Source organism: Rhinolophus ferrumequinum, chromosome 16 (assembly GCF_004115265.2).
Source record: "Rhinolophus ferrumequinum isolate MPI-CBG mRhiFer1 chromosome 16, mRhiFer1_v1.p, whole genome shotgun sequence".
Taxonomy (NCBI): Eukaryota; Metazoa; Chordata; class Mammalia; order Chiroptera; family Rhinolophidae; genus Rhinolophus; species Rhinolophus ferrumequinum.
The window spans coordinates 62,839,041-62,857,555 of NC_046299.1; the positions used below are offsets into that span (position 1 = coordinate 62,839,041).

An 18,515-nucleotide genomic window follows, 5' to 3' on the forward strand; every position below is an offset into this window, starting at 1 on the left:
GCAGGCTGTGTGCTTATCTGGTCAGGAGAAGATCACGTAACCCATTGATCCTTTAAAGAGGTAACGTAACGGATTGTACAGAGCATTGATGATGAACACAAAATGGACTCTAATATTTCTGATGGTTATGTCCATCACAAAGTGACAGTCATGCCAGAGCGTTACATGAAAGGCGTACCCAGTGAACACTCTAACCAGATAACTCCAGATGCAGGTAGAGTGTGACCATCTGGATGGTTTTATCAGACTGCAGATGGGTGCACAGCACCCAGTCTCCAGCATTAAATCAGAGCTCTCCAAGGGCTCATGGCTCAGACCTCAACTGACGAGCTGACAGCCACACTCGTCCCAGACTGAGCGCTTGAAGCCTCGCCTCCTGACCATCTCACCAGTCCAGCCTGACACCTGACGCTCCGCACCCCAGCACCACAGGACTCTCTCACTGAACACTGGACTCTCTCATCCTTCTTGCCTAAGACCCTGTTCGCCTTTCCTAGCCCCACTGCTTATAAACCTGTGTGACCTTCTTGTGTGAAACCACTCTACCTCAACTATTGGAGACTGTCCTCTGGCCAGAACCTTGGTTAATGCCCGTGGTAAACTAAGTCAGTAGGACTAGATCCGTGGCTTGATTCTAATAAAGTCTGACACTGTGGAAAGACACAAACGTGTGTGAGACTGCTACTTTGAGAGTTGCATCCCCCTCACGACACAGAGCAAAGGAAAATGAAGCATGCGTCTGAGCTACACTCACATAAGTTGAAATCTTCCTAATTTCTCTCCACTGAAATCGTAAAGTTGCAATTCTGCTGTTGTTTTTCACTTCGTATATGATGACACCCTTGGCACAGATCCCCAAGGCCATTTCCTCCTCTGGCCTTCTCTTCTCTGGGAGAACTCGATGAACTAGCACTCCATATTCTGGGAGCTGCTGAGTGACCTGGAGCAAGAAAAAGGCCAATTTAGAAGAGACAGTCACACTGGGCTAAAGAGCTTCAAATCATTCCATGAAAAACACCTTAACAGATGTTCTGAAAAAAAGAAAAAAGAAGGAAAGGAAGGAAGGATTGCCAATAAGTTTAGGAAACACTGAGCTAAACAGACCTCCTTATTACAGAATTTCTCTGCACCTTTGATATGATAGCATTTTGCTATTTTTTTAATCCAAGAAATCCTTTCTTCACGGAGTACCTAAAACAATACGTGGATTAGAGTTATTATGAAAATAGCATAATAATATTCTGGACAAGGTTATAGAATTCAGACTGTTCTGGGTCATCTCACAGTAAGGGAATCCTTTTCCCAATTGTATCAATCAAAGGCAACTGCAATATTATCTGGTTCAACCCCTCCTTCATTTTACAGATGGAAAAATTAAGACCCAGGCACGGAAAACAACCATCAGCCATAACAGGGATAACATGGTTAGCAACCCTGTTAAAGCAAGATAAGCCAGCAAAATCCGGCAGAGAAAATGACCAGTCACTGGTATTTTATACCATGTGGCAGTGCCTCAATGGGGCTCCCGCAGACCAAAGTGTGTCCTCAGTTGACCAGTTTACCAGGTTAGGGGACTGAATTTTGTCCGGGACCTGAGGGTCATTCAAAGCTGGGACTGCAACAGGCCAACCCGATTCTTAAGAGATGGAGTATAAACCTAACACAAATGTGTTTAGTCACATCTCTAGTTTGGTCTCTACCATCCTTATCTTCACCTGGACGACGCCAGTCCTCATCAGAAGGTTGATGCAACCAGATTCACAGCAGGGACATCTTGCTCCAGGCACTTGAAAACCTCTCAGCAGGGTTTCATTGGCAAGATCCAGTTTCCCATCTCTACTTCCCAGCAGAGGGCACCATATCTTGTCCAATATCTCTCACCCCCAGGCAGGGTCACAAAAACAGGGACAGATCATGGCTTCTGAGAGCTCCTTTTCAGGTTCCTTGGCAACCTCTCTCCTTCTGCTGACAAATAAGCTCTGAAGATAGGTTCCATTGCCTGCATACCCTACAGCGCTTCACATAATCTTGATTAAATTTCTGGACCACGCATCTCCTTTTAACTTTGGAGAAACCCTGTCATCATCACCTTCATCCAAAACAATATTTATTGAGCACCGGTGTGAAAATATAGGCATGTGCTTAAGGTATGACAAAGCAGGGCCACCCCAAAACAATTAGGTAAATTCTTTTAAAGTTCTTGATGTGGTATTTCTTAAAATTTTTTAAGATATTAAAGTAGTCTCTGTTACAATAAAGGTGACTTTGCTAGCTTGCATACATTTTTTAATAGTTTAGTGTTCATTTTTAATTACATAGAAAGGGATATAATACTGAAGTATTTGGAGCCACAAAATTGTTAAAAGGGTAAAGCGCCATTTTAAGCATTTCCCACCTATTATTTCATTTAATCTTCACAGCAGTGATGAGAGAGAGCTGTAGCTCTGTCTTTTCAAATGAAAAAATGGAGCTGCAGAAGGCTTAAGTAATCTGCCAAAGTTCCCTTTGGGAGCCAGGAATGGGAATATGAGTCTATTTACTTCTGAGCTTTCACTCTTAACAGCTCAAGTACAGAGTTTCTCTAAAGTCTGGAAACATGGCTGAATATATATAAGGCTGTCAAGGGCATCTTCAGTCTGTAAAAAAATAAACATTATCTGTCTCTGTGCTCTGCTTGGAATCAGTGGCATCTCTCCCGGTCCCTTCTGTGTTGCTATTACTGATTATCCTCTCAGACGGTCACCTCATCTCCACACGCTCAGGGCATCTCATGATTTTCTTCTTCTCCCTACAGTGGGCAGCAAAGCTGAGACTTGACCCAAGCTCTCCTGGCTCCCAGCCCACGAGGCAGCCTTGCTGCACTGAAAACTGTTGGAACCAATGGATTGTTTCCAGATATTCATCAAGAGATTCACAATTCATATTCTTGATACTAAAATTCCACTCCTGGGAACCTGTCCTAAGAACCCATACTGCATGATCAATACAAACTCTTCTCATAGACATATTCAGTGCAGACCCGCAAGGTGGGGTTGGGGGACAGTTCCCAGAAGCCAGTGATTTCCTAAAGGCAGTAGTACTGCCTGAAAAACGGGTTATCAGGCAGGTTTAACAAAGGATATTTACAAAGCGTTTGTAATTATCTGGGGAATGCATATGTTATAAAGCTAAGTGGAGGGAAACACAGGATACAACCAGTATGATCTCCACCAGAAAAAAACGTTTTAATAGCATATCACAATCCCTAGTTATGTGGAAAAATAGTTCCATGGTTCAGGCACTTTGGAAAACACGGAGTTAACCTTGAACAGGTTGTTCTGGGATTAATATGCTAATGTAGTTGTGAATCTTCCAGACAGAGTATGTTATTCAGCATTATCCAAATTGGACTTCCGCCAAATCCCCTTCTAGTGAGAGCTGATGCACCAGCAGAATTCACCATCAGTGAACCGGAGGCCAACAGGCGCCATCTGATAACGGAAAAGGGAGCCACGAAGAGCTGTAATTAAATAATCCAGTGACTGTTAATGGGGCAACTGGGCTCTGACCTGGGCTGTGAGGATTCAGCACCCTCTGGACATTTACAGCGCAGTAGAGGGGACAAGAAATGTACAGAAATGACTGCGGCATAGTGTCTGAGCATGTTTAGATGTTCAAGATGTTCATAATCTGCAAACCCATTCATGACATTCTATCCCCAAGGAAGTAAGCAGAAGTGCAGCTAAAGACTTATGTAGAAAAGTGCTAACCTCAGTATTACTTAATATAGTCCCACATTTAAAACAACTTATGTGCCAAACAGAGTACTGAGAAAAAATATAGGGTAAACCACGTGTTGACTTAAAATAAAGTTTCAAAATTTTAGTGAGATGGAATTATACAAATACAAAAGAAGTGCACACATAACATAAACCTAATTTTAAATATATATGCATATACACCTGTGAATACCCGAAACAAAGAGAGAAGAATGAATATACCCAAATGTCACTGTGCTATCTCCAGGGGCAGCATCAGGAACAAACAGTTGCTTTTATAATCCTGGGGAAAGGATTTTGTTTAACAAACACATACTCTCTTGTGAGAAGGTTCACAGTGTGCTCAGGGGGTGCCAAGCCCTCTGGGTTATGTCTCTGTACCTGGGCAGGGGGGCATTAGCAAACCCAACCAAGGGGAACCTCGAAAGCCGGTTCCTTTTATTTCATTCATTGCATGCCAATGAAATAAAATCTATTCAGGGTTTTGCTTATGAGATAGTGGCTTCCTTTACACCATTTTTCATCCTTCAACCAGGGGAGGAAGGGGCACAGTGAGCCCAGACCCTAATGCTGGGCCTGGGCAGAGGTCGGCGGACAGTTAGCCGGGCAGGAGCCTCGGCAGGGCTGGGTCCTGGGCCTCTCTGCTGGCTCTGTGGTTCTGTGGCCCCTCTCCATCACAGGTGTGCTGATGGCTTTGCAGTCCCCACTTGTCCCTTGTCAAGGGAATGCCGCATGCTCTTGACAAGAAAGACATACAAAGGCTGGACTCTGGAATGCAGTGAGTGCTTTTCGGCCAGGCTTCTCAAATGAAATGCTTGGGGTCTTATACCATGTTGGGTGCTGCAGACAGTTCTACCAAGTGATGCAACAAAAAGAAAAGGCCAGACCTCACCCCAGCAATTCTGCTTTCTAACGCCTGTCTTTATTAAAGGCAAAAAACAGACAGAATATTTCTATCTGTCTCAGGAGACTTTGTACAGAGAAATGTGTAAATCCCAGAGCTTCCTTTTGAAACTGTCCCCAACTCTAAAGGCCCAGACAGATATCCTGCCCTGGGGAAACCAGGGGGTGGGGGGGCCTCCTACCACACCCCTGCCCCCCACCCAGCTCTGTCTCCAGGAGCACAGCAGTCACTCCCGCCCATCCTGATAGAGAGTAACTGATACGTTGTCCTTCTCCTGGACCAGTTATCAGTGTTGCATGCTCTGGGTACCTGTCTGTCCTCCCAGGAGACTTGGGATTCTCTGGAGGCAGGAAGCATGTCCTTTCCATCTCTGTCTCCACCTCCATTGCCTGCAGTGCCTGGCTCACAGCAGTTGTAAGCTGTGGAGTGAGCAAAACCTGTTCACTGTAGGCTGTGTGTGTGCCCAAAACCATGGAGGACTGAAATGCTGCTGCTTTTGCTCAAAGGCTGAGGAGAGAGTGGCCCAGAGATGCACCTGGAGGCATGGATTATCTGTCTGTCTGTGCTGAGGACAGCGGTCTGGAAGGCTGCAAAACCGGGGTCTTCCAGTGGCTTTGCTTTTGGCCCACAGCCCAGTTTTGTACTTCAGTTGTTCCACATGTCGTCTATGAAAAACGTGGCCTCCCACCTCACAGAGCGGTGACTGTGAGCTCTGAGGTTGAAGAAAGGCTCTGTCATACCCATATCAGCCCGCTAAATCCTACCCATCTTTGGGGATCATTTCCAATGCCACCTGCTTCCAGAAGCCTCTTTTTGCTCCACAGGGTGATGGAATGTCCTCCTTCCAGAACCTCAAGTCTCTTGCATGCACCTCCTCGTGGGTCTGAGAACCTCCAGCCCCTAGGAAAGGCTTCAGAGGGCATTGCTGACTGCGTGCCCTTGAATACCAACACCCCTTCTTGAGAGTATAGAGGCCTTACCCTCAAGTACTCCAGCTCTGCATCCTCTCCCAGGAGCTCAGGACCCAGGCGGTGCATCTCCGACACTTGGACTTGGACCCTGAGAGCGGTCATCCTCTCAATCAGACTTGCTGGGATGTAATCTTCAACTCGAAAATAGGCTTTGCTCTCGCCCTGCTGCAAATAAGATACGGAAGAAAAGGGGCATAACTGGGATGCCTTCTATGCTGTCTGATCAGAACAGAAGCCTGTCTGCCATCAGAACCCATTTATGGCCCCAGGGCAAGGACACTCCTTTGAAGTGCCCATGTGGGACTTTGTTTTCCTACCATATTTGAAGTTGGGCCGAACCATGTAACATGAAAAGGGAGGAACTACTCATTTTTGAGCCCCTTTTGTATGCAAAGTGGTCTTCAGAACACATTGGCTCTTTGGGTCCTCATGAGACTCCTACAGGGACAGCAGTATTATTGACATTGCCAAGTTGAACACAATGACCAAGGAAGTCATTCAACAAGGCCAAGGTCACACCACTTGGAAGTGACAGAAACAGATTTGGTCATCCAAAGCCCTCACACAGTCTGTGATGCCATGCCACTTGCCAAAAGGCCCAGAAAAACCCTGGCCCTGAAACTTTGGTTTTTTTATTCATTTAGCATTTCCGTGCACATGTGCTCCTTGTGCACTGTTCCCTCTTACAAAGGACATTTTTGCTGTGACACTATCTGTCCACAGGAAGGTGATCTAGAAGTTGCCCCGTGAATGACAGAAGATGTGACACCCCACCCTATCCCAGGCCTGAACTTTCCTCATGTCTACTCTTTAGGGAAGCCGAGGCTGCACCCCACCAAGAGTGGCTGGCAGAGGCATCCCTGCTGCTCAAAGCTGGGTTCCCTAAAGCAGACTCTGGGGCAGAGATGGGTATGCAGAAGTTTTGCAGATGTGGACTATAAAGAGGAAGGCAGGACTTGGCAGAGGGAGAAGGTCCCTTGTGTTCCCGAACCAGCCCCTCCTAGTCTCAGGCAGCCCCTCCCAGCCCAATCTTGGGCAAGATATTTCCCCACAGCTGAGGGCAACTCCCCAGCTACCCATGAGGAAGGCAGCTGGGAGCCAGGAGCACTGGGCCTTGTCACGGCGGGCGGTGGGCAAGTCAGCCTGATGAGGGAATCGGAAGGAATGCACAGCGTCCGCTACATCCCATGCTCCTGGCGTGGCACAGGCCTGTCCCCCTGTGGCCATAGACTGAGAATCCTCCAGCCTAGGGCTGGTCCATGCCAGTTCTGAGCTTAACTCAGAAACACAAAGGAAAACAAATTACTCAGCAATCTAGTGCATACACAAGCATTCAGAATTCTACTAGAATGGCCAAAATCCAGAATACTGACAGCACCGAGTGCTGACAAAGACACGGAGCAATAGGACGATTCATTCATTGCTGGTGAATGGAACACAACATTGTACGGCCACTTTGGAAGACAGTTTGTCGATTTCTTGCAAAACTAAACATACTCTTACCATACAATCCAGCAATCATGCTCCTTGGTATTTACCCAGTTAAAAACTTATGTCCACATAGAAACCTACACATGGATGTTTATAGTAGCTTTATTCACAATTGCCAAAACTTGGAAGAAAAGATGTTATTCAGTAGGTGATGGATAAATAAACTGTGGTACATCCAGACAATGGAATATTATTCACTAAGAAAAAATGAGCCATCAACCCATGAAAAGACATGGAGGAAAGTTAAATACATGTTGCTAAGTGAAAGAAGCTGATCTGAAAAGACTCAGTATCATATGATTCCAACTATATGACATTCTGGAAAGGGCAAAACTATAAAGACAATAAAGAGACCAGTGGTTGCCAGGGGCGAGGTGGAGAAGGAGGTATGAATAAGTGGAGCACAAAGGGTGTTTAGGGCAGGGAAGCTACTCTGTGTGATGCCATCATGGTAGATACATGTCATTATACGTTTGTCCAAAGCCACAGAACAACACCAAGAGCGAAGTTAATATGAACTATGGATTTGGGGTGATTCTGATGTGTCGATGTAGGTCATCATTGTAACAAACGCACCGCTCTGGTAGGGGCGGCTGGTGATGGGGGAGGCGGCGCGTGTGTCGGGGCAGGGCGTATATGGGAAATCTTTGGTCCTTCCACTCAATTTTGCTGTGAATCTAAAACTGCTCTAAAAAAAATAAAGTCCATTAAATGTTTTAAAAAGTTTTTAAGACATTTGACCCAGCATCTCATTGCTAAAAATATGTCCAAAAGAAGTCAAGGTAGAACTTAGAAAGCTCCAGCACAAACATTTATTCCCATGTAATTTAGAGAAAAAAAAGAGGAAAGATCAGAAGCCACTGGAATAATAATAATAGCAGTTATGACTTACATGGCACTTCTAGGTGGTATTTGCCAGTGAGAGAACCGAAAAGTAAGCAGAAGTCCAACCCTGCCATGGGGTAACTCATAGCCATCCCAAATGCTCATTAGGGAGCCACGGGAAGACATGTACCATCGCATGGGAAAACAGTGCAAATCGATTGTGGCAGTGTTTACAGCTATATAAAAGCCCTGCATGTGATCAAAGGCTGGAAGAGAAGGCACCCAGAGGAACATTGTTCTGCTGCAGTGATGTGATTAAGGAGATTTATTTTTATACTAAATTGTCTTTGACTCCCTTTTTAAAATGCAAATGTAATCATGTCACTTCCCTGCTTAGAATTCATCAGTGGCTCCCAATCTTCCACTACAGTGGTTTCCAAATTATTTTTTTTCCAACACCAGAACCATTTATCAAACAAAATGCAAGCCCTTTAGGAGGGACACTAAGTTCCTCCCCATCAGACTGGCAGTGCCACCCAGCCTCACAGTCTCAGTAGCCAGGGCTGCCCTAAAGTACCTGCAGCTCTCTGGACAGCTGGCCTCCTGGTCCTGCCCACTCAGTGATAAAGACACAGGGAAGGGCTCTCCTCTCTGAGTCTCCTGCAGTGTCCTTTGATGTGCTCACCACACAAAGCATAAGGAGGCCAGGCATAAGGAGTCCTGGCTGTGCTCTCACCAGCTTACCTAACCTCAAAGAGACACGATTTTTCACAACTGCAGATGGAAATTACACTGGCTTTGCAAGTTTGACGTAGGCTTAGATGATGCCTGGCACGGAGCAGGCCGTCCAGAAATTTGGACTGAGCAAAGAACGCACAAAAGAATGGGTTTGTACAATCTGTTGCCTTTACACATACAAGAGAAAGGGGAAAGGTTTGCCTTTGGGGCCACATGGGGGCAGCAGAGAGTGACTCAGAACCACTGGTCCCCAGGGCAATGGGAGAAATTGGGGCTGGGCAGGATTTCTGGGAGAAGCCAGAAGTTGAGGATAGGGAAAAGGCAGGGATAGGTGAGATTAGTCGGAAACTGGAAAGGTGCAGTGAGTTGCCAAATGGAGTGCCTAGATACAGGATGGGCCCCTGAGCATTGAAGCAAGTGATCCCGTAAGGATATGGGCCGAATAAGGGTTCTTACTCAGGCTCTCATTTGCCTTCAGTGGACCTGGCCCACAAATTCCACCAGCTCTAAAGCTAGAGTTAAGGTCTTACATTTACATCCTGTGTCTGAATCCAGAGACTGAAAGTTAAGTCTTTGTGTAGTTTTATAATAAAGCACTCCTAACTCTGGGGGAGGGAGAAAGGAGCTCGCAAATAGCAGTCCTACATGCCTGGTATCATACATGCATTACCACCTGCCACCCCTACAACAACTTTGCAAGAGACTTACTATATTATTTGCATTTTACAGATGAAAAAGCCAAAGCTTAGATGGATAATGTGCCCGAGGTCACATCTATCTGACTTCAAAACTCAGGCCCACTCTGGTCCATGGAGCCTGCTAAGGATAGACTGATACTGCAGCTGGAGGCCACCCTACCCTGTCCACATGCGCCATGTACAGGGTTGGACTAGAGGCTGCAGCAAGGATGTCAACTGCTTTGCTGGGGGACCTCTGGCTTAGAGCACCCTCCAAATGTCAGGACCCTTCTCCTCCCCAAACGTAGTAGCACAAGGGAAGAGGGAGCATGGTAAAGACCCCAGCTTCGGGGCTGAGGTGACAGGAAGGAGCTCAGCTAAGCAGTGACAGGGCTGGAGGCTTGTCAAAGGTTACAGAGACCAGGCATGCTCTGGGAGACTGCCCTCCCAGGCTGAGGAAGTGCCCAGAAGAGACCCTGAAGCCCCAGTCTCCATGGACTGAGGTGGGCACAGAGGAGTGGGGGTAGAGGAAGATGTTGGGAATTGGGCTACATTTCCCTGACAAACAAGGTGATGATTTTCCTGATGGGTGACATTCAGAATGTCATCCCGTCCAGGAGGCTCTACTCCATTCACTTATCCACTCCTCACATCAATAATTCTTGAGTAAACTCACTGCATTTCGGGAACTGCTTTGACACTGAGGAAATGACAGAACAAAACAAACAAAACCTTTACCCTCAAGTGGATTCCATTCTAATGGAGAGAACAACATTAAGACTGATAAAGGAAGACACCATGCCCGATGGTGAGTGAGAAATGCTATGAAAAAAGACACAGCGGTGTGAGGGGATAGAGACTTGGAAGATTCCAGATATGGCAGCCCATTCTGAAGATGTACTGGGTGGGAAGCAAGATGATATTGGTATAGACTGAAAAGTGTTTTTCAACCCTAACCCTAACCCTAACCCTAACCCTAACCCTAACCCTAACCCTAACCCTAACCCTAACCCTAACCCCATCAGTGAGTTATGAAATCAATGTATTGGTTCATAACCAGAATTTTTTAAATTAACTTGAATAGAATAGGAAATATCAGTGTTGTCACCTATAGATAGCGTTCATCTTATTGCCTAAACGTTTGCCTCAGTTCTGTTATACATACATATGTGTGTGTGTTGGGTTATAATGTCTATCATTTTGTTTATCTTGAGGCATGACACAAAATGTTTGAAAGCCATTGTTCTCAAAGAAGCACTTCAACTCTTGAGCTTCTCCTTGCTCTTAAACTCAGTTACAAGGACAAAACAGATAAGCAGTGACTGAGGCCACTGTGTGCCTTCTCAGCCCACACAGTGTGAGAATTAAGAACAGTACTCTGCCAAGGTATCCACACTCGGTGATGGCTGTAGCTTCTCCTTTACAGACTCAAGGTATATTAGTTTTCTGGGGCTGCCATGACAACAGACTGAGTGGCTTAAACAACAGAAATTAATTTTCTCATAGTTCTAGAGGCTAGAAGTTCAAGATCAGAGTGTCTTGATCTTGGATTGTTTACTTCTGAGGCCTCTCTCCTTGGCTTGCAGGCAGCCACCTTCTTACTGTGTCCCCCTGTGTTTCCAGTGTCTCTCTGTGTATCCTAATCCCCTCTTCTTATGAGGACACCAGTCAGATTGGATTAGGGCCCACCCAGACAGCCTCATTTTAACTTAATCACCACTTTTTGTGCTTGTATATCTATCTCCATGTTCTGGTATTATTTCTTCAATCAAATAGGTTTTCAATTCCTTGCTCTTTCTCTTCTTCTTCTGGTACCCCTATGATGTGAATATTGTACACCTGAAGTTGTCCCAGAGACCCCTTAAACTATCCTCATTTTTTTTTAAATTCTTTGTTTTTTTTTGCTGTTCTGTTTGGGTGTTTTCTGCTACCTTATCTTCTAAATCGGTATTTTGATCCTCTGCTTCGTCTAATCTACTGCTGATTCCCTCTAATGTATTCATTTCAGTTATTGTATTCTTTGTTTCTGACCGCTTCTTTTTTATGTTTCTATCTCCATTTTTATGTTTCTTATATCTTCGTTGAAATTCTCCCTGAGATCATTGAGCATCCTTATACACAGTGTTTTGAATTCTGCATCTGGTATATTACTTGTGTCCATTATGTTTAGTTTTTTCCTAGAGCTTTGTTCTGTTCTTTCATTTGGGTCATGTTTATTTGTCTCCCCATTTTGGCTGCCTCCCTGTGTTTGTTCCTATGTATTAGATAGGGCTGCTATGCCTCCCGGTTTTAGTAGAGTGGCTTATGTAGTAGGTGCCTGTGGACCCCAGTGGCACAGTCTCCCTGATCACCAGAACTGGGTGCTCCAGGTGTGTCCCTTGTGTGGGTTGTGCGTGCCCTCCTGTTGTAGTCTTGCTTCTGTTGCTGTTTGCACATCAGTGGGAAGGACTGACCCTCAGCTTCATTGGTTGTGAGGACTGGTCATGACTATAGTAGAGGAGCTGTTGTGCAGGGGCTGACCCTACAGAACAGGATTCACTTTAGCAGGGATCTGGTGCCTGTTCAGTTTGCCCTTTGGGTGTGTCATCCTTGGAGGTGGCTGGGTGATGCTTCGGCTCAGTTTGAAGCTAGCCACCAGGTGTTCCAACCCCAGAGCATTCTGGGAGGAGGGTCACTACAGGCCAAGTTCAGCTGCAGCCTGCGCCCTTCCAAGGGCCACCTGGCATGAGCCACAAAATAACCCACAGGTGGCCACTGCCTGTGCTTGGCTTAGAGATGCCTCTAAAGGCTAAGCCATGAATCGAGGCCGGCTGTTGCTAGTGCCAGGTTTAGGGCTGTTCATCCAGAGAGGTATGGGACAGGCCAAAGCCAGATGCTCCTTATTTGGGTTTTGTGAATCTTTGAGAGATTTTAGGAAAATCCAACACATGACCCAAGACAGGCCATTTATAGGGAAAAGCCACAGCTTGGGTGTGCCTGAAAGTGGGCTGGGGCAGGGTCTCAAAATCACCAGGGCAGGGAAGGAACTGTGTTAGCCAGACTGATGAAGACTCAGATATGGTGGATGCTTGTGTCTGCATGTGGGGAAGGGGAAGGGCTCAACAAAGAAACAATGGCTTTCACCATCTCCTTTGTCCAAAAGAAAACTGTCCCTCCCTTCAGCCCTCACGCTGAAGCCAGACAATACAGTTTCTCCCCATATGTCCCTGGCATCTTTCTAACTGCTGTCCCAGAGCTGGAGCTCAGAGCAAGCAAATTTGTTAGTGAGTATGTCCATGTGCAGGCCCTTCAAGAGGGGCGCCTGGACTGCAGCCGCCCTGTCTCACTCAACCACAATTTCCACTGGTTTCCACAGACAGAAGTTATGGGGACTTCTCTCCCCAGCACTGGAATCCTAGACTGGGGAACCTGGTGTGGGGCTGGGACCCCTCGCTTCTCTGGGGGTGACATGTGCAGCCAGGAGATATCCCTCCCAATTTTTAATGGTCATGTGTGGATGTAGAACCAGCCCATTCTGCGTCTCTGCCCCTCCTTTCAGTCTCAAGGTGGTTTCTTCTTTATATCCTTAGTTGTAGGTCTTTGGTTCAGCTAGACTTCAGGTGATTCTCAGTAATGGTTGTTCTGTAGTTTAATTCTAATTTTGATGTGATCGTGAGAGGAGGTAAGCACAGCATTTACCTACTCCACCATCTTGACTGGAAATCACCCTTACAATGTTGTTTTGATGGTTAAGTGAGTTAAAAATGTAGAAAATGTCTAGATCAATGGCAGGTACAGTGTGATTGCTTAATAAAGGTTGTCTGTTACTCATGATGCTGCTGCTGCTGCTGCTGATGATGACTTAATAAATTAGTAAGGGGCTTCAGACTAGAGCTACATTACAAGGTATAAACTTGACTTATTCATCTTTATATCCGCCAGAGCCTAGCAAAGAGCACTCAATGAATGCTTATTGGATGGATGGATGGATGGATGGATGGATGGATGGATGGATGGAAGCAGCTTACCCCACTCTCAGTGGTAGATGCTAATAACATTTCTCAAAGCTTCAGTCTGTACATTTCTAACAGTTGCCCCTATCCCATAACTGCTTCTCCATGGGGTCCCAGTTTCCACCCTACCTCTTCAGGGTAACTGCCAAATTCAGCCTGCAAGGCAAGGACCCCCAGCTGCAGCAGTGTCTCGTCATTGCAGTACATGTTTTCCTCCAGAATGTCTTTCCGAAGCTGCAGGTAAAATTGATGTCTTGTCCAGCTCTGCCTAGGAAAGAAATGCAGGAAAAAAGGGCACTAGAGTGTTGAGAAAGAGGGAAAACACTAAAACCAGAAGGTTTTCTCAGTTTGGGAAGCAAAAAAGGAGAAAAGACAGAATAAAAGCCAATAGGATACAGAGGGCAATGCCAATAAGACAAGCGTGGTCTCCTTTAACCACACCATGCCTCGTACCACTAGTTGGGGGTTACTCATCACACAACACCTGCAGAAATGTTTGTTGCTGTAGTTCAAGTGAGAAAACTGATAATTCGTTAGATGGTGTTTCTAGTAAGCAAAGGAACAAAGAGAGAGTGACATGAACCTCTCCTCCAACCCTTATGACTGAGCTGCTGGGAGAGGGGCATGTTGGGGTCAGGGAAGAAAGAACTTTGACCTGGAGTGGAGTTTGAAACAAAATTACAAGTTCTCATTTTGACCAGAGCCTACCTCCAAACACTGAGTTTCCCTCTTTTTTGTCAGGTTGAAATGCAATCAATAGAAGATCGACTACAATGATTGTTATTTATACATACGTTACACTTCATCAAGCACTTGCCTGTCCAGTATCTCTAACGTTAGCGTGGACATATATATCCCTTAAAGAACAAAGGAACAACTCACTGGAGTAGCCCATAGTGACTGACAAAGAACTTGATCCTGAGGAAGAGTGTGAAAGCTCTCAAGGAGGTCTTCTGTGACTGCTTATTCCAGCCTTCAGGGGCTATTTTACACAGTCTGGTTTGGTTGTCCAGGAAAAAGAACTCTTTGCCTGAAACAGAAGTAGAGAGTGTTTTCAGCGGAATACAGTTGGCCAGCACCACCCTTCAGATCCACAGCCTGAGACATGCCCATCAGAGCCACCTGAGTGTAGGAGAGAGCAGGAAGCAAGTCCTCTGGACAACTGCTACCATGGAGCTTTTGCTGGGTCCATGAGTGGCCAGAGCAGGAGACAAGGAGGAGAGGGTAAAGAAAGAGAAACTCAGAACCAACAGAAGAAAATATGATTATTTGCCTTAGAGAAGATATCGCTACTGTTTGCTTTCCAACTACCATCTTATTGAAATAAAATGAAAAACAAAGGATTGAGTATTTATTCCATTCCTGCCATGGGCCAGGCCCTCTGCATCAGCTGGATGGTCTCCAAGCAGCCCCAGCCATGGGCATGTTATGAACTAAATGTTTGTGCCACCCAAAAATTCATATACTGAAGCCCTAACCCCCATTGTGATGGTATTTGGAGCTGGGGCCTTTGGGGGGTGATTACGTTTGGATGAGGCCATAAGGGTGTATCCCCATGGTGAGATCAGTGTAATAAGAAGAGGAAGAGACCAGAGTTCTGTTTGCTATGTGAAGACAAAGTGAGAAGGTGGCTCTGTCTGCAAGCCCGGAGGAGGGCCATGAACCTGCCCATGCTCAAACCCTGATCTTGAACATCTCAAACTTAATAACTGTAAGAAATAAATGCATGTGATTTAAGCCACCCAGTGTATAGTATTTTGTTATAGCAGCCTGAGTGGAGTGAGACAGGGTATAAGTGGAGTTACATATGTCTTTTGACATGAATGCTGCCAGTTTGAAAACTCCACCAACCCAAGCTCAGGACTTCAACTCCTGTTGATTTTGTCCTTGAGCAGGAGGAAGGTTGAATCAGCCTCGGCCACTAAGGCCCAGCCCCCTCTTCAAGGTAAATATGGACTCCCTCTGCACCCTGCCTGGCTGCCCTGGTCACTTCCCTGGGAACCCTGCAGTTCTGCCCAAGGCCTGCATTATCCCACACCCTTCTCCATGCTCTACAATCTCAGCCCAGAGATATTCTTATTGCAGGTTACCTGGGCACAAGAGTTTTGCCAAGTTTTGGAAGGCAAAGTTTTTAAGCAAGTAACCAACCTGTTCTCCCCAAGGCATATTTATGCTGTAGAGAGGGAAGAAAGTGTCCAGAAAAGTTCAAATAAGAGTTAACACACAGTGCCCAGTACCTTATTTTGAATGCATATATTCCCAGTTAGCAAAATGTTTTATTAATGATTTAATTTAATGAAAATAATTAACAATATAAAAGCAAAATTAAGTGCTTAAAACATTCTAGAGGTGCCCTGTTTAGGTCAAGATGGCAGAGTAGGTTAACGCTATGCTCACTTCCTCCCATAACCACATCAAAATTACAACTAAATAATAGAACAATAAACCTGGAGAATCATCTGAAGACTAACAGAACAGAAATAGTACAACTAAGAATATAAAGAAGCCACATAGCAATCAGTAGGAGGGGCGAAGACTCAAAAAGGGCTGGCCTCACACCCACGTGTGGTGGTTGAGAACAGGGAGGGATATCTCAGCTACAGAAATACCTCCTGTGGAATGAGGGCTCCACACTGGGCTCCCTAGCTCTGAACAGAAGTTCTGTGAAGAGGAGCCCCCCACAACATCTGGCTGTGAATATCAGTGGGATTCCATTTGCCCAGGTAAGACCAAAGGATGCTGGAAACCCAGGTCCTTTTAACGGGCCCACACCCACACACAGACTCACTTGCTCACAGCCACTCACCTTGGGCTCTGACAGAGGGATGGTGGCTTGGGGGTGACAGGGATATACAGGGAAACACTGAGTTGTGTGGCTACCAGGTGAGGGCTGGAGGGACAGACACCATTGTACATTTGGTAAACTCTCTTCCCACACAGCCAGCAGTTGGGCACCATCTTTCCTGTGTTGAGCCCACCCAATACATGACCAAAGCTGAATCTGCATTAGCCTGGTGAACGCCACTCGCCCCATGCTATTGACTCCCTGAGATCATGCCTCACCCATATTGCACACCACCAGAGGCTCTTACAGAGGCAGGCATCTGTCCTTGGCCTGTGCTGCAATCCTTCTTAAAAATTATCAAAGGTCCACAGGCCCCAGGTAGGTGGCAGTCTTGGTGTGCCGTGTGCCTCTTGCTTAGTGTCTCCAGGGCTCAGCACTGGTGCCATATCTGAATCTGCATTAACCCGGTGAATGCAATTCACCCCACCCTAGTGACTCCCTGAGACCTTGCCTCACCCAACTCGCATACTACCTGAGGTTCTTTTAGCGGCTGAGCCTTATGGACAGCTGGCAGACATCAGCAGTCCTCAGGGTCCCCTGTGCAGTTGGCTAAGCAGACCCATGCCCCATACTGGTGGCAGCTAGCTTTAGTGTGATCACAGTGTGCCCTCTCTGATGCACCTTCAAGTGCAACATAGGCAGTGACCAACTCCAGATCACATTTTAGTTCCTACCAGGTAGCCCCAGACAAATCACAAGTAGCAGCTGATCTTGGCCTGGACCAGAGCCCCTCCCAAGAAGCCTCAGAATCAACACACTCAGTGGCTGTCTTTAAACCACAACAGAGCACCACCCGATTATGTCCACAAGGGGCAAACCCAAAGGTGCCTTGGAAAGCACCAGAGCCCACTGGAGAGAATCCCACACTGTGGAATCAGACCCTGCCAAGCAGTCCATACACTGTGGTCCTGACCAATTGTCACAGCCAGTCAGCTTACCTGGGCACAAGAGTAGCTACCATGCCAACAGCAATCAAGGCCTGACTACAACATAAAGGCACACACAGCCCATACAAGGGAGACTCCTGGAATACCTGGCTCAGGTGATCAGGGAGACTGTGCCACTGGGCCCCATAGGACAAATACCACATAAGGCCACCTTTCCAAAACTGGGAGGAGCAAATCTACTTAATACATAGAAACAAACACAGAGAGTCAGCCAAACTAAAGAGACAAAGAAATACGCCCCAAATGAAAACAACAGGAGAAAATTCCAGGAAAAGAACTAAATGAAATGGAGGCAAGCAATCTACCAGATGCAGAGTTCAAAACACTGGTTATAAAGACGCTCAAGGAACTTAGTGAGAACTTCAACAAAGAGATAGCAAGTTAAAAAGGATATAGAAACCATAAAAAAGAGGAGACATCATAGGAATGGCAGCAGTGAGGTGGTCTTCTTGAGTTCTCTTCCGGAACTTACCACAAATTGAACATCTATAACCCATCAAAGGACTCTGCACATCACACAGAACAGCTAAGAGACTCATAGGAGGATTACTTGAAGGTGGGCAAACCAGACAAGCAGGGGAAGAGGGAAGGGAGCGGTGTGGAGACGCAGGCTGCATCCGCGGCTATGAGGATGTGGGGTCCACAGGACACAGACCAGAGATCACAACAGCCAGGTGGTGGGCTCTTTCCCTGCATCCCACAGCTGATCTATCCAGCGTTTGAGGTAGTAACCTCAGTTGAGAACTCCAGCTGGGCCCTAGGTCGGACTAAAAGCAAACTCCATACCTGGGCCCCTCACCCCACTCTCCCACAGGAACCCTACCCCTGCCCTTCCAGAGTCTCAAGCTGGTCCCTGAACTGAGGAGTAGTGTCAGATTACAGAGGAGCTGTAGCATTCAGGACATGGAAAAAGCCAGTTTGCAGCTGTGACCTAGGGAAGAGTCCAGGCATGGAGACAGAAGACTCCACCCTCCTCAACCCCCACCTTTTCCGGGCTGCTTGAGGCAGGGCAATTACAGCTGCAGAGACACATGCAGGGGTGAGCAGTGGGAGGCAGAGGCAGCTCTGGGCTTTCAGCTGCTCAAAAATCTTTTTCAACCTCCACATCCCCCCACGGAAGAAGTGCCCTAAGACTCAGGACACCTGGGCACAGGGCTGGCTGTGGTGTTCTCAGCGTGTGTATGTGCAGGCGAGAGCAGAAACTGCACTGACTTTGTAAAAACTACCAACCACACCCTATAGCCCCACTCATCTAGAACTGCAGTGCAACGGTCACTCTGGCCACCAGGTGGCCAGCTCTGCCTCCAAAAGACACACAGGAGTCTGTACAGCAGAGGACAACCTGGAGATAGGCTGGAGGGCTTAAG

At 46.5% G+C, this 18,515-nt stretch overlaps 1 protein-coding gene across 1 annotated transcript in view; it reads right to left on the reverse strand.

The window, feature by feature from the left end:
- FRMPD2 (FERM and PDZ domain containing 2) overlaps positions 1-18,515 on the reverse strand; it is a 154,919-nt gene that overhangs the window by 54,110 nt on the left and 82,294 nt on the right. The window contains exons 11-14 of the mRNA XM_033130830.1: positions 14,239-14,386; positions 13,486-13,624; positions 5,643-5,798; positions 755-940 (exon numbers count right to left, since the gene is read on the reverse strand). Coding sequence (XP_032986721.1) covers positions 755-940; positions 5,643-5,798; positions 13,486-13,624; positions 14,239-14,386 — 629 coding nt within the window. The remainder of the gene's footprint in view (positions 1-754; positions 941-5,642; positions 5,799-13,485; positions 13,625-14,238; positions 14,387-18,515) is intronic.